Raw genomic sequence first — 14,194 nt, 5'->3', positions numbered from 1 at the left:
GCTGATTCTGGTCAAAAGAAGATTTCACTGTGCATTCATGATTACAATTAATCCTTCTTCCAACAACAGGGAAATTAATACAAAATTAATCCAAGTAAAAAGTGGGAAAATCTTTATTTCTTCTGCTTTATGTCTGGAAGATATTGTCCCTAAGTCGTCCAATCACTTCATTAAGCAAATATGTCATATCCTATAATCTTTGAACAAGATTTACATATTTTTTCCAGTTTTCTAAAGCAGAACTTTAGTAAGAATCAATCAAAAACTTTATAGTACAAATAACTCTTTTCTTGGTTTTCAACCCATTCTTTTTCTTTACCAACAGCTACAAATACAGACACACAAAGTAATAAATACAACGTTTTTTAAAGTTTAATTCCGAGATGGGAGACATCTTGGGCAGAGAAAGTGCATTGTAGCGAGTTTGACCTTTGACCTGCAAAAACAGATGTTAAAAATAGGTGTTACAGTTTATCTTAAAGATGATCAGTAGGAAGCTACATTGGGATCAAAAGGAGAGAAAAATGTTTTATGTTCAGGGTGTCTCAGAGTCACACTGGTCCTTTACCTCCGAGTTGGGCTTAAGGGCACAGAGCAGCAAGAGCCAATCAGGTTAGCTTGTGAAGGCCTTGAAGTCTGAGTCTGAAACAGGAAGCAGGAAGTATAAGACAGGGCTTTCACTCAGGCACCGAGATTAAAACGAAATATTTGATTATGTAAATCATGAGACAGGATTTATATCCATTATACATGCCAGTCGGAAATAAAAATATAACTATCATTTCAGACACAGTAAGATTAAAAGAGGCAATATAAAAACCTGAAAAGAATAATCCAAACTCATCTTTAGGCTCAATTTTTATTTGTCATTATCCATTAAGCAATGTTTAAAAAAATAACATTGTAGTGCAAAGTAGAACAATATTGCAAGGCAATTAATACAACACTACCATTCCTCCTCTTTATTGTTAAGTGTGTTGTTCTTCACACTAACAATTAAGAGGAGGAATTATATTTTATTCTTTCAAAATAATTCCTTTATTTCTTTTCCCTTTGCCGGTGATAGTAATAATTTTATCCAAAACAGTTACAACATAAAACAATTAAAGCACTGATGAAATTTGCGTGCTAGAACATTAATGTGTATGAAGAGCCAGAAAAACAAGTCAGACAGATGCTGCCTGAAATATGCCTTTAACACTAGACACTACTGGTAACTTACTTTTAATGTTTTGGCATTTGGCACCAACAAGACTGTTCTTAACTTCAGAGGCAATCTTCACAAAAACAACAATCCTTTTCACAGTTATTACTGTACCATTAAACAACACTTTTACCTCGTTCCAGGTCTAAAACAAGGTTTTTTTCAAAGCAGACAGCACCAATCACAGCAATAGCCCACACTAACACACACATGCACACGAGCTCTCTGTCCCTATTAAATTCTACACTTTGATGTGCACATAAAAATTATTACTGTAGTTTAAGTAATGTGCCATTACAGTGCAATGGTGAGAGTAAAAAGTGCATACAAATATAAAGGGCAGTGAGTGAGCAGAACCTCACATTCTTGTGAATTAGCAACGTAATTTATTTGCTGTTGTCTTCATCTGTTGGTTATATCTTAAAAAGAAATAATGGCAATGACAAAGTTACACTTTATCAGGTAAGAGGATGCTCTTATCTAAAGCAGCTTACCTGTAGCCAACACATTGTGAAGCAAAGTGACTCTTGTTCAAGGTCAGTGAATGAAAACTGTGAAAGTTGGGAATTGAACCAGTGACCTCCAGTTGAAGGACCAACTGCCTCCCCGAAGTCACAACAATCCAATTCAAGGTAAGTGTAGCTCTGATGTATTCTGAAGCTCTACCTTAATAATATCAGCTCTCCTGAGCCATTAAAGTATGTTTTTGCACATCTAAGGCAATTTTAACAAAAAAATAAAACATATCAAGCTTAGTTAGATTGGATAGATTTGATCAGTTAGCATCCATTTTAAAGTATTTGACTAGGCCTTTCTAACAGATAAAGATACTTTGATGTAAACCATTCTAATGTAGCTATGACTGTCTGATCAGTGCCACTGGAAGGTGAACCTCCACCACATCTTCGACTCTTCTTCAGACTCTTCTGCAGACTCTTCACAACAGTTTCTCAATTCTTTTATTCACCTTCCAGTCAACTCTGACCATATTCACTCTTCCTAGAGAAGAACATGCTCACAGAATGATGTTGCCACCACCATGTCTTACAATGGGGATGGTGTCTTGAAGGTGATGTCCTGTGTTAGGTTAAGCATTATTTGAGGTGCTTATCATCTAGATCAAAAAGTATCATTTGGCACTCCTTTTGCCTACATTAGCTGTAGAAACGTTTAAGCTGGAATTATCCCAGAGGTACTTTCCCAAGGCACTGTACAATTAATTATACTGTTCTTTAAGGTAGTTTGTTAAGGAAATTGTGTGCATTTTGAACATGTCTAAGTTCAAACTTTGTGCTTCAAATAATTTCATTTTTAATCAATGACTCTCAGTAAATTACAGAAGGCTTATTTAATCAAACAGACAAAAACTGCCACAGAACGTCCTGTGTTATGCTTTTTGATTTCAGTTTGTTGTTTCAGACTGACATTGGTTTGGCACATTTCTATTACTCAGTCTTTGCCATAGAGTCTGAATGAGAACATTCTGTGGCAAAATTGCAATTAACCCACACACTCAGACAAACAGAAAGATAGTCAGTCTTACACATTTCATTGTTATAAGGCTTTTGCATGTTCCTTAAAAAGAACCTAATATTTTTCATCTAATTCCTTAGCACCAACTTGTTAAAGAACAATCCCAGTTCAAACCTTCTCACTGAAACCAAATTTCTTGTAGCTCAAATCCAAAAACACAGTATCCCCAATTTCTAACAATTTCTTTTAAGAATACAAAATTCAAAGTGTTTCTCATCTGACTTCCTACCCATTCCACCAGTCAGTTCTCATCCTACTCAGACATTCCCTTTCCCGTCTGTGGAAATATTAAAACTGGCACATGCATAGTCATTCAGAAACAATTACTTGATGTCCTTTGCAGCTACAGATCAAAACAAGTTTAATTTTGAGGTTCACTTGACCTCATGTGCAGAAGTCAAGATTACACGCTGAAAACAAACACCTCCAAGTCTTTAAAGTTTGTTTCTTTCAACTGCTATTTTTGACATCAAAATCTTTAGCCTCGAAGAAGGATTTTTGCACTCACAATGTAGTGTGGCAAGCTGACACCATGGTAAGTAAAAGCACGGGAAGCCTTCCCAAATATGCATTTAAACCACACTAGCACATAACACACCTACATACTTTCTTTTTCACACAGCCATCAGATGTTTTTGCTGCAGGTTTGACCTTTTCTTCACTCGGAAGTGCAGAAACAGCAGCTGTGGCTGGCTCTGTGGTTCCTTTTTGCTTCTTTTCAATAATATTTCCAGATCTTGTGTCAGATTTAAAGTGACCTCCGTCATCTTGCTCTCCTGCTGCTACTTTGTAACCACTGGACACATTAACTTTTTGTCTATTTACAAGCCCTTTTCCCATGCAGCCCCCAATTTTACCACATTTGGTTCTTCCCCTACCCCCAGCACCTGATATGAAGTTGGTAGAATTGGCTTTCTGCTGGGCCTCCATTTCTGACAGGCTGCATGCCAAAGCCATCTGAAGATCTTCATCATCTTCTTCTTCATCTTCACTGTCCCCTGTAGCCACATGGTTGTAGCTGGGAGCTGCACTAAATGAGCGATGTGGAGTCGCAGAGCAGTCGTAGTGGCGGGCTGATCCGCTCATGATGGAGGACTTCTCTCCTTCTCTTCTGCTGAGCTCCACTGCGAGAGCCATTTCATCTTCTACACCTACGAGAAACAGACACCAAGACGTTATGTTTATATATCATATGGTAAAACAAATTAACTACTTATAAAGATACTCAAGATTGGTCTTTATGTTATATGTAGTAGTGTTAGAGCTCAAAGTGTCACAATTCCCATACTGAAGTGGAAAAATGGATGTCAAGAAAACTCTTCTAGAGAGTTCTTCTCACTGTTTTCTGTAATATACTGTTTATACAAATACATAATTATGGTAACAGTGAAACCTTGTATCCATGCAAAATAAAGAGCTCTTCATCCAAGTACCTTCATAAACTATGAAAAATAAAGAGAATTTGACTAATGTTTTTCTCTGGTAAATTAAATATTTCACCAAAGCAATGTTTCAGTAAGACTTTGTGATAAAAATTACTGGAGCCCGTAACATTTGCTGCAAACCACAACTTTATATCAAAATAACATACTAGTTTGCACAGCAAATACCATATCAACTTAGAATAGCATTATTATAAAACAAATGCTATAAAAGCAGTTATCTCTCTTTTACACAGTTTGTGCAGAAAACTCCAGTTTTGTGCACCAATCCCTCATAACACTACAACCTAATATTATTAGCCAACTTTTAAGTTTGATGAAACAAAATAAGTCATTTCTTATGCTGAGCATTTCCGCATTTTGGCTACAACTCCCCCAGATATTATTTAGTAAAAATGTGTGTCTAGTAATTTCACTTTTTTTTTTTAACTGTTCTATTTTTTCCTTACTTTTTTGCTTCATGTGTTGCCAGCTTAGATGTAGGCTACCCCTCTAAAATATTTACTCACACACACACACACACAAACCTGCCATTTTTAGGTCTCAAATGTCAATAATTTAAACAGGGATTTGTGTCCTTTTGAGAGTTTAGTAATAGCATAAACACAATAAAAGTAAATAAAACTCTTAGCTCTTATTTAGGGAAGTTAAATATGCCGGCTATATTCTTCATGACAGATTGAATGGGAATTATTCCATTTTATACACATGGAACTGGAGAAAGGTTAACAGAGTTACCAAATAAAGTGAGAATGGAAAAATATACTAATGACTAAAATAAAATGTTTCAAAATTGCTCACCAATTATAGTGTTCAGTTTCTTACCATTGATAAGAACTCTCTTTAATACCCCATCCTCTTCAATCTCTATCCTCTCCGTCCCATTTTCCTTTATCCTGCAAATAAAATAAACTAGGATTAGTGAAAAAGAAAAAAATGCATTTCATCTGAAAGAAAAATGTACTTTAATGGAAGTATTTAATTGGCTGAATGGTTTAACAAGGGGAGGTTTCACATACTTCTTGGTGGTGGTGCTTTTTCCATTTACAATGCGAGTGGAGGTAGAAACCGATCTGAAGTTAGATCCTCCCATGCTCTCCATCCCACCAACACCACCAAAAGAGGAGGAAAAGGAGCTAAATTCAACTTCAGAAAAAAAAAAGAAAGACATTTTTGCAGATACCCAGCAATTATTAAAAAATAAGAGTTAACAAGCTATTTTAACTGAAAACATAATATGAAATTCCTTATTGCTGCATTGAGCCCTTAGGTGTTTACCTCCAGATGAGGGAAAAGAGAAAAATCGACTGGGGCCAAGGCGAGAATGTGGGACTCCAAACGATGCAAAGTCATCTGGATGAGAAATGCAGTCATGTTAGCATATATCAGCCCATAAATACAGAAGGAATGGCATCAAGGAAAGGGATGATTTCCACTAATGTAATTTTTGTCCAGTACAGGTGAGATCAGTTACTTTAATGACTTGTTCATTAATGTGCATCTATTTCCTAACTGAGAAGAAAATTCAAAAATGTTTTAAAGTCATGGAGAGAAAATAACTGAATCTTGTCCGAACAGTTTGACATACCAAAAAAGCTAGCAAAAGGATCCTGTCCACCAAAAAACTCTCTGAACACCTCATCCGGGTTGCGAAATGTGAAGGTGAATTCTGGGAGGTCTGAGTAGTCTGTAGTGGTAGAACCTGGGAAATTATGATGTCAGAGTTAGTGGATGAGGAAAAATAAAGTATCATCATATCAATAACAACAAGTTGAAGATCGCTAACATCAAATGTGAGTAATTAAAGTAAGTTGCCTAATAACTATTGATCTTCCATACATCAGCGTACGTGTACTTACCTGAGTGTCGCACATTGTCATTTCCATATCTGTCATATGCATCTCGTCTGCTTTCTGTTGAGAAAAAAAAAAAGAGCACCCATAAATGACTGTTTTTTACAACACTTTCAACACATTAAACACACAAGTGTTAGGTTGAAAAATGAATGCCAGTATGTTAAAACTGAATACTAAATACTGCACCGTTAGTACATTGTGAATAAGAGGCCTCAATTTTTTGGATTGTTTGAAAGAGGATCTCATCGACTGGTAAAAAGAGTTTTTTTAATTTTATTTTAATTTTGCTTTACCTGAGTTTAAAACACACCAACACAAATCTTTAAATTATGACTTACTGTCAGACAGGACTTCATAGGCCTCAGCAAGTTCTTTGAATTTTCTCTCTGCCTCTTCCTTGTTGTCTGGATTTTTATCCGGATGCCATTTCAGGGCCAATTTCCTGTACCTGCACCAGACATTCAAAAACAAATGCCAATACCAAATATACAACCATACAAACTGAATAAACATCTTTTATAGCATAACATTATTATCAAAATAGTTGTACTAATGGAACTGAAACGAAAAATTATAAATGTCCTCTCATTTAGCCAAGCCTAAATGGCCAGGCCAGCAATGAATTACATTTGAAATAAAGTTCTTTTTTTCATACTTGGCCATACCACAGACAACCATCAAATACTCTTATTGTACTTACGCCTTCTTGATGTCATCCTGCGAGGCATTCCTGGACACTCCCAGCACACTATAATAGTTCACCATATCGCCTCCCGTCACTCTTTAGAACACCACTCTGAAATTCAATCATTTACTCATATTTAATTGCCTTTATGAATATTATTATTGTCCATTAAGGCAACTACCAAAATGCATGTTAAACAGTTGTGGCAGAATCACTTATCAAAATAATATTAAATGAAATATTCTTGATACGTATTTTAGCCAAGATGCCATATAATAAAAACAATACTGTGCATGAAAAATGCACAATATTGGTATTACATCATAGATATTACCTTTGGATTGTTTACTTTCTCCAGCTTTAAATTTAATTAACAAAATTTCTAACTATTTCTTTACAGAAGGAACCATATAGCTGTTTTCCAAACCAGTTTTATGGTTTGGAAAGTAAAGTTATCTGAGAAGTTAATCATGCATCAGATTTAAAAACCATGAATCTTTTTAAAGCGTCATGTTTTAAAAAAACGGCATATGTATTAGTATTTGTTTTAAATATAATAAAAAATCCACAATGGGTTAATTTCCATTAAAGATGGCTATGTTGTTTAAACAATAATAATAATAATAATAATAATAATAATAATAATAATAATAATAATAATAATAATGTGACACATGCATTGCAAATTGATTCTTAAAATCAATTTGCAATTGATGATGTTCTCATTGTTAAAGTATAGTAGTTACAGTTACTTTTAAGTACTTTTTAAAAATAATAAAAAATCTCTTTAAATCCCAACTATCAGCTAACGTCAGTTAAAAATATTAGTTTGTTTAAAGCATTAAAAACGCTTTTGAAAGTAAGAATTCTAGTGTCCTTGACTTCAGTGTAGTCAGCAAATTTATCATACCTACAAGTTAACCATCATGCCAATCTCATTAGTCTCCTGCTGCAGCAGTTTCCAAGCAGAGGGGGGCTTCAGGGCTCAGGAGAAACAAAACTAAACTTAACTTTTTATCTACCCTCGGGGAACTCCATGCGCTCACACAAGTGTTATTTCTGTGTTATATGCAGGACTGTGGCATCTGACAACTGCTGCTGTCCTGACAGTAGGCCAGAAGAAGCCTAAACACGGCAAATGTATACTTACACGCACAGGTGCTGTGCTGTTTGAGTGCGTAGAGTTGGGGGAGTTAACCATTGTTTCATAATATGAGAGCCACATATTCCTTTTATGGTGAATTTGGGTTTATTATAAACAAACAACTGAGTGTAATGTTAGCTGGTGGTAGCGACACCTTAGATGCTACAGACAAAAATTACCTACCTTTCAAGTGTTACGATCCGGGCAGTTGAGCCGTTTGTCCTCCTTACAGATGACAGTTAATATGTCTTGTGGAATGATTTTCTCTTGTGACAACCAAGCAGCCACCTCCCTCTCCTGTTTTACTTCCAAGATGTCTCGTCACGAATATGTTTACCAGCGATAGACTGTCACTAAAGATATGGTTAAGCCCTCGTGCTGTGCTCCCGTGTTTTCAGTAGGAAGGACAGGAAGACCGTTAACCCAGTTTACGTTGAGTGCTGGTCTGAGCCGTGCCCGCTACGTCACTGCGAGCTGACAGACTGTGTCTAGAAAATACCAGCGTTTACTATACGTAACAAGCCCCGCCCACTCTCATGTTGCGCTTGTTGATTCCAATGTTTGTTGATTCAACTACGTTAATTAAAAAACCGGTGTTCTGACTATCTGTGCTACCTGTCTAAAACTTCTGGCATGTTTACAAATCGAAAACTATAGCGAGTTAATGTTAAATATTATCATTGGATAAAATTCTTTGAGTGACGAGATCGAAGCTTTGGAGTTATGCTTGGCACATCATTCGAACAATTTATATACACGAATTAAGGTGCTCATGATACAAGTCTGCCCCCTTATAGCTAGTTATGTATCCATTCAATAGTTAAAAGAGCAGTACTATAATTTTTAATCTGTCTTTACTGTCAGTTGTGGAGAAATGTTTTTTTGTCAAAGGAAATCCAACAGATTGTATGGGATTATTATTTACAGCATTCACTCCAACTGACCAGCAGGGGGCAACAGCAAATCGCTTGTGTTGAGTTATTGACTTTATTATTGATAACTGCCAATTATGGCCATCAAAATCTGCGACCAGAGTCAATTTGGCTATTTGAGGGTTAAATATTGTTAGAAATATACTCAGATGGTGGTAAAAAGGTAGCAGAAGTTTGAAAAATAGTCACCCTGACATAATTTACAGGTCTGTACAGTAAGGTTACGGACTATTATGGCCATGAAAATGTGCGACCAGTGTCAATTTGGCTATTTGAGGGTTAAATATTGTTATAACTGTGATACGACTGTAATGAAGAGGTGGCAGAAACATTTAAAATCGTGTGAAAAACTACCAGAGCACTTAGAATAATTTCTTAATCGTTTAACGATTTATTAAACGGCCACAGATGGTTAACATATTTTAATGACAGCTCATAGGAATGAAGTGCGATGGTCAGTCAAACAGTTGAAAGTCAAATACTAAGTAATACATTATATTTCTCCGTGGAAGGAGCCATGAAGTTTACAATCCCAGCTGTAACAGTATTTACGCAGTTTACGTAAAATCTCTTCTTCTCGCTGATTTTCAAGAAGTACCTGCGCTCTATCGCCCTCTGCGGTTACAGAAAATAACGGGTCACAGATTTTGATGTAAGGCCTGTTGCCTGAGCGGTGACACCTGTAAAAAATGTCCGCTTCTACCTACTGTTGAGTTTGGCTCAACCGTCTCAACAAACTGCCCAACAGCTCCACTCATTTGAGCTGCTGACATGATGGACCCATGTCCGATCACCTCGCATACAGCCAAACAAACTTCCTCCACGCTCCACGTAGAACCAGCATCCACCTTGAGGCCGTTCATGCTAGCGTGGAGAAAACTCCAGCACCAACCTCCATAGCGTCCTCAGACGCCATCCAGCCAGGCACGTCTGATGGCCACACCCGAACCAAAAAACAAAACCAACAACAAAAAACAAACTTAAAACGTTACAAACTAACACAAAATCACAACTAAACAGGTAACACAAACACTACGGAAGAGTAGGGAAGAGGATTAGGGCCACCGAAAAAAAGAAAAAAAGAATTCTCACTTTAAAGTCAGAATTCTGAGATTAAAGTCAGAATTCTGAGAATAAAGTCAGAATTTTTATTTTATTTTTTTTCGGTGGCCCTAATCCTCTTCCGTAGAAATGAGCTCAACATTTATGTAAACAATAATTCACATAATACACAATTAAAGTATTTAATCCTCGCACTTGCAAATATTGTACTTATTGCCGACTAATATATTAAAATAAGGCTTTTCATAACTGTTGCTGATGTACTCATTGAATAATGAGGGTAATGTTGATTATGAGCTGAGGTGTAGTAACTAGTTACATTTATTGAGTTACGTACTTGAGTAACTTTGAAAATAAAAACTTTTAGGAGTAGTTTTACTTCATCATAGGGTATGCTATTACTTGAATAAAATTTCTGAATACTCTATCACCTTCAAGAACAAACTTGTTTTAACCAAAATTCTGAGACACAAACACACATCTATAGCTTAGAGAGACCTGTTGTTTGTCCACAGGCTTTATTGTTTCAATGTTATTTTCTATCATGTGAAACTTCTGTGACATTTGGAGAAAATTAGAAAATAAAGATGTATTGTCACCAAAAGCACCTTAACCTGTTGCATTTACATTACCTATTGTGTGTGTTAGTGTATATCGAACTAATTTGATCTTTAAAATTTCTCTTGTTTCTTCTTCCTGGATTTGTTACTTTGTGATATAGTATAATCTTATGTTATTTATTTGAATAAATTTCCATTTTAATCTGTAAAACATAAGAATTTGCAAATAAGTTCATATTTTCGTATGTCTGACACTTTCTAAATTATGGATAACATTTTATGATTAGTATTCATTACTCAAGTAGCTCTTTTACATAATATTTTTTGCTCTTACTCTGGACACAATTATTTGGGTAATTTGGACTAAACAAGTCCAAATTGCTTGTTTAGTAATTTCTTGGACAATACTTTCTTACTTTTAATTCAGTAAAAATATGTTGATGAAGTGCTACTCTTACTTGAACATAATATAATATACTAAGTATAATATAGTATTTAAATACTCTAGCCAACTCTGATTATGAGTCACATGTATTAATATAGTTGTGCACTTCCTCTCAGGAAGTCATGTGAGGTGTGTCACAGATTGCTTTTGCTTGGTTATTTGCTTTGGACAATTGAACCCCATTAACCTTATTTGCTAAGCCTTTAACTTTCAAAAAGACCACAAATCACCTAATTCATTCATGTGAGCTTTTATTGATAATATTGACAGATAACTTTCTCAGCATTTATGGATGCTTCTGGGAATGTGCTCTATTCAGAGCAACATTTGGAATGTGTGCTGGTTTTGGCCCCCTTAATACTCCTCTCCCTCTTCATCTTCATCTCCCATGCTGTCAGTGCCCACCTCTTCATAATCCTTCTCTAAAGCAGCCATATCTTCTCTGGCCTCTGAGAACTCTCCCTCCTCCATTCCCTCTCCAACATACCAGTGGACAAAGGCTCTCTTGGCATACATGAGATCAAACTTGTGGTCGAGCCTGGCCCAGGCCTCAGCGATGGCGGTGGTGTTGCTCAACATGCACACAGCTCTTTGCACCTTAGCAAGGTCTCCTCCAGGAACTACAGTAGGAGGCTGGTAGTTGATTCCCACCTTGAAACCTGTGGGACACCAGTCCACAAACTGGATGGTACGTTTGGTTTTGATGGCAGCAATGGCTGAGTTTACATCTTTGGGTACAACATCGCCACGGTATAGCAGACAGCAAGCCATGTATTTGCCATGACGTGGGTCACATTTCACCATCTGATTAGCTGGTTCAAAGCATGCATTGGTGATGTCAGCCACAGATAGTTGCTCATGGTAGGCTTTTTCAGCAGAGATCACTGGAGCGTAAGTGGCCAGAGGGAAGTGGATACGAGGATAAGGCACCAAGTTGGTCTGGAACTCTGTCAGGTCAACATTCAGGGCTCCATCAAAACGCAGGGATGCTGTGATTGAAGACACAATCTGACCAATAAGCCTGTTCAAGTTGGTGTAGGTTGGTCTCTCAATGTCAAGATTTCTGCGGCAGATATCATAGATGGCCTCATTGTCCACCATGAAAGCACAATCGGAGTGCTCCAGTGTGGTGTGGGTGGTTAGAATGGAGTTGTAAGGCTCCACTACTGCTGTGGAAACCTGGGGTGCTGGATAGACAGCAAATTCAAGTTTGGACTTTTTCCCATAGTCGACAGAGAGTCTTTCCATCAGCAGGGAGGTAAAACCAGAACCAGTTCCTCCTCCAAAGGAGTGGAAGATGAGGAAACCTTGCAGACCAGTGCACTGATCAGCCTGAAAAAACATGGTTTATGAGGAATTAGAAGTTGACTCCAGCAACTACAACCTCTCAAGAAATCAAAATCCTGTAAAGCTATTGCAAATATCCTGCAAACCCTTACCAGTTTACGTGTCCTATCTAGAACAAGGTCTATGATCTCCTTGCCGATGGTGTAGTGACCACGTGCGTAGTTGTTGGCAGCATCTTCCTTTCCTGTAATAAGCTGCTCAGGGTGGAACAGCTGTCGGTAGGTTCCTGTACGCACCTCATCTGTAAATGAGCAATAAAAAATTTTAAATGAAAACCAGTTCACAATGTCAAATATTTCTAAGTGATTGTTCATCTGTAGACTGCTGACCAATGACAGTAGGTTCCAGATCGACAAAGATGGCCCTGGGTACATGCTTTCCTGCCCCTGTCTCACTGAAGAAGGTGTTGAATGAGTCATCCCCTCCTCCAATAGTCTTGTCAGAAGGCATCTGACCATCTGGCTGGATTCCATGTTCCAGACAGTACAGCTCCCAGCATGCATTGCCCATTTGGGCTCCAGCTTGGCCAACATGCATAGAAATACACTCACGCTAAAGAAATAGGAGAAAAGGTTGATAACTTTATTATCAGCACATGTTCATATACTTTGTGAGAATGTTTGCACACAGAGCTTGACTTATATCACCAAACACTGCAGGCACTAGAGTAACTTAGAAGCATTTCTGGGTGTCACTGAAACATATAAGGAAGTCTCCATTGTGTCTTGGTTTTCAAAAAATAGAATATTTGTCAGACAGGAAGGCTATGCGTCAAGAAGATGGAAAATTTTTACCCACACCTCCCATTCTTGTATCCCTCCCTTTCCTCATCCCCTCCCCCATTTGGATCCCTCCTCCCATCCTATCCACAGCTGCAGCCTGTAATGCTGTGTAACACTTAGGGATGTCTCCTCTCTTTCTCTCTCTCTCTCTCTCTCTCTCTCCCTCTTTATCCACATTTCCTAAAGCAAAGATTCCATACAAAATGTCTGCCATCTAGCTTGCACTGCAGGCAAACCACTCCTCTTTTTTCTTTCCTGTTTATTTCATCCCTCCCACTGCCACGATTACCATGACCAGTCCCACTTAGAAAAGAGAACAGTAAATCTAGACTTATTTGTCCTTATTTGGATATGTTTTCTGCTTCTTAACAAGATATACTGGCATGAAACACATCTGGTAAGAAAAAAAGTTTCGTAACATACGAAATCTCCGTTATCTGATCAGGTTTTGTCAAGTCTACACGAATTGTTATTTTTCCCTGAATTCCGAATACTCTCACTTCCCTCCTCCAAATAGCCAATAAAGACTCTCTGAAAGGCTTTATTATGTAAAATGCATTCCCATTAGCTACTGCTTACAGGGAAAGAGTTTCCTTTGTATCAAAACATTAATTGCAGCAGAGACAACTTAGCTTTAAGAGGCTCACATGTTGAAGCTAAACAATAAAAATAGACAGTGGAAATTTCCAAGCCATGTCATCAGCTAAGCAGCTACTCACCATTTTGTCTGCTTGTCCTTCGACTGACGATGAGGATTCAGACACAAGGCAGAAGTGCAGAAAAAAGGGAGAGGCAGGGCTTATATACACAAGCATGTGAAGGGGGCTGGCAGTAAACCACAGAAAGCAGCTGCATAGTTTATTGGCAGGAGGGAACAGCAGTTAAGAGAAAAAAAGAGGGAAGTTCTTCCTGTTGCTTTTCATTTTAGCCACCTTAAAACACATTTATACAGTGTTTAGGGCATTGCAAAAACATAAGTTCTGAAGATAACAGTTTAATTCCCCTGTTTGACCATTTATACATTTTTAAATGGTTTCTATATGTTCATGCATATTTGTGGACAATACCTAAAATGCTAGAATTACTTTTGTTTGTTACCTTAAATCATTTACAAGCATAAATTTGACTATTATAAACTTTTACAGTTGTTTCTACACACTTGCCTTCATGGCCAAATTCATGAAGTGAATAATTTATTGAAT

At 37.2% G+C, this 14,194-nt stretch overlaps 2 protein-coding genes across 3 annotated transcripts; both read right to left on the bottom strand.

The window, feature by feature from the left end:
- Positions 1–350: 350 nt before the first annotated feature.
- dnajb2 (DnaJ heat shock protein family (Hsp40) member B2) lies at positions 351–8,357 on the bottom strand. Of its 2 annotated transcripts, XM_044132657.1 has the most exons (11): positions 8,048–8,353; positions 6,736–6,831; positions 6,374–6,483; positions 6,039–6,092; positions 5,768–5,881; positions 5,458–5,532; positions 5,199–5,325; positions 5,005–5,075; positions 3,625–3,888; positions 569–642; positions 351–436 (listed from the first exon to the last, which is right to left on the bottom strand). In XM_044132657.1, exons 2-10 carry the CDS (start codon positions 6,798–6,800, stop codon positions 614–616), a joined length of 909 nt encoding a protein of 302 aa, XP_043988592.1. In that variant the 5' UTR covers positions 6,801–6,831; positions 8,048–8,353; the 3' UTR covers positions 351–436; positions 569–613. The 2 variants fall into 2 exon arrangements, with proteins under 2 accessions (XP_043988592.1, XP_043988591.1); XM_044132656.1 differs by lacking the exons at positions 351–436; positions 569–642 and having other exon boundaries at positions 2,534–3,888; positions 8,048–8,357.
- Positions 8,358–11,097: 2,740 nt separating this feature from the next.
- Positions 11,098–13,835, bottom strand: LOC122840340 (tubulin alpha chain). The gene is made up of 4 exons (XM_044132651.1): positions 13,712–13,835; positions 12,540–12,762; positions 12,303–12,451; positions 11,098–12,195 (listed from the first exon to the last, which is right to left on the bottom strand). Exons 1-4 carry the CDS (start codon positions 13,805–13,807, stop codon positions 11,218–11,220), a joined length of 1,446 nt encoding a protein of 481 aa, XP_043988586.1. The 5' UTR covers positions 13,808–13,835; the 3' UTR covers positions 11,098–11,217.
- Positions 13,836–14,194: the final 359 nt, after the last annotated feature.

The sequence above is a fragment of the Gambusia affinis genome, linkage group LG11, assembly GCF_019740435.1.
Source record: "Gambusia affinis linkage group LG11, SWU_Gaff_1.0, whole genome shotgun sequence".
NCBI classification, from domain to species: domain Eukaryota; kingdom Metazoa; phylum Chordata; class Actinopteri; order Cyprinodontiformes; family Poeciliidae; genus Gambusia; species Gambusia affinis.
The sequence above is the reverse complement of the archived record's forward strand: the minus strand, read 5'-3'. Positions and strand labels throughout refer to the sequence as shown.

What these genes read in the sequence shown, in the direction of transcription:
- dnajb2 (XM_044132656.1), bottom strand. Translation starts at nt 6,800, where the DNA reads ATGGTGAACTATTATAGTGTGCTGGGAGTGTCCAGGAATGCCTCGCAG. An exon ending in TCCTTTTGCTAGCTTTTTTG is followed by an intron (nt 5,533 to 5,767) that starts GTATGTCAAACT and finishes TTTCTCATCCAG; the next exon opens with ATGACTTTGCATCGTTTGGA. An exon ending in AAAAGCACCACCACCAAGAA is followed by an intron (nt 5,076 to 5,198) that starts GTATGTGAAACC and finishes TTTTATTTGCAG; the next exon opens with GATAAAGGAAAATGGGACGG.
- LOC122840340 (XM_044132651.1), bottom strand. Translation starts at nt 13,807, where the DNA reads ATGCTTGTGTATATAAGCCCTGCCTCTCCCTTTTTTCTGCACTTCTGC. An exon ending in TCTGGAACCTACTGTCATTG is followed by an intron (nt 12,452 to 12,539) that starts GTCAGCAGTCTA and finishes GCTCATTTACAG; the next exon opens with ATGAGGTGCGTACAGGAACC. An exon ending in TAGATAGGACACGTAAACTG is followed by an intron (nt 12,196 to 12,302) that starts GTAAGGGTTTGC and finishes ATGTTTTTTCAG; the next exon opens with GCTGATCAGTGCACTGGTCT.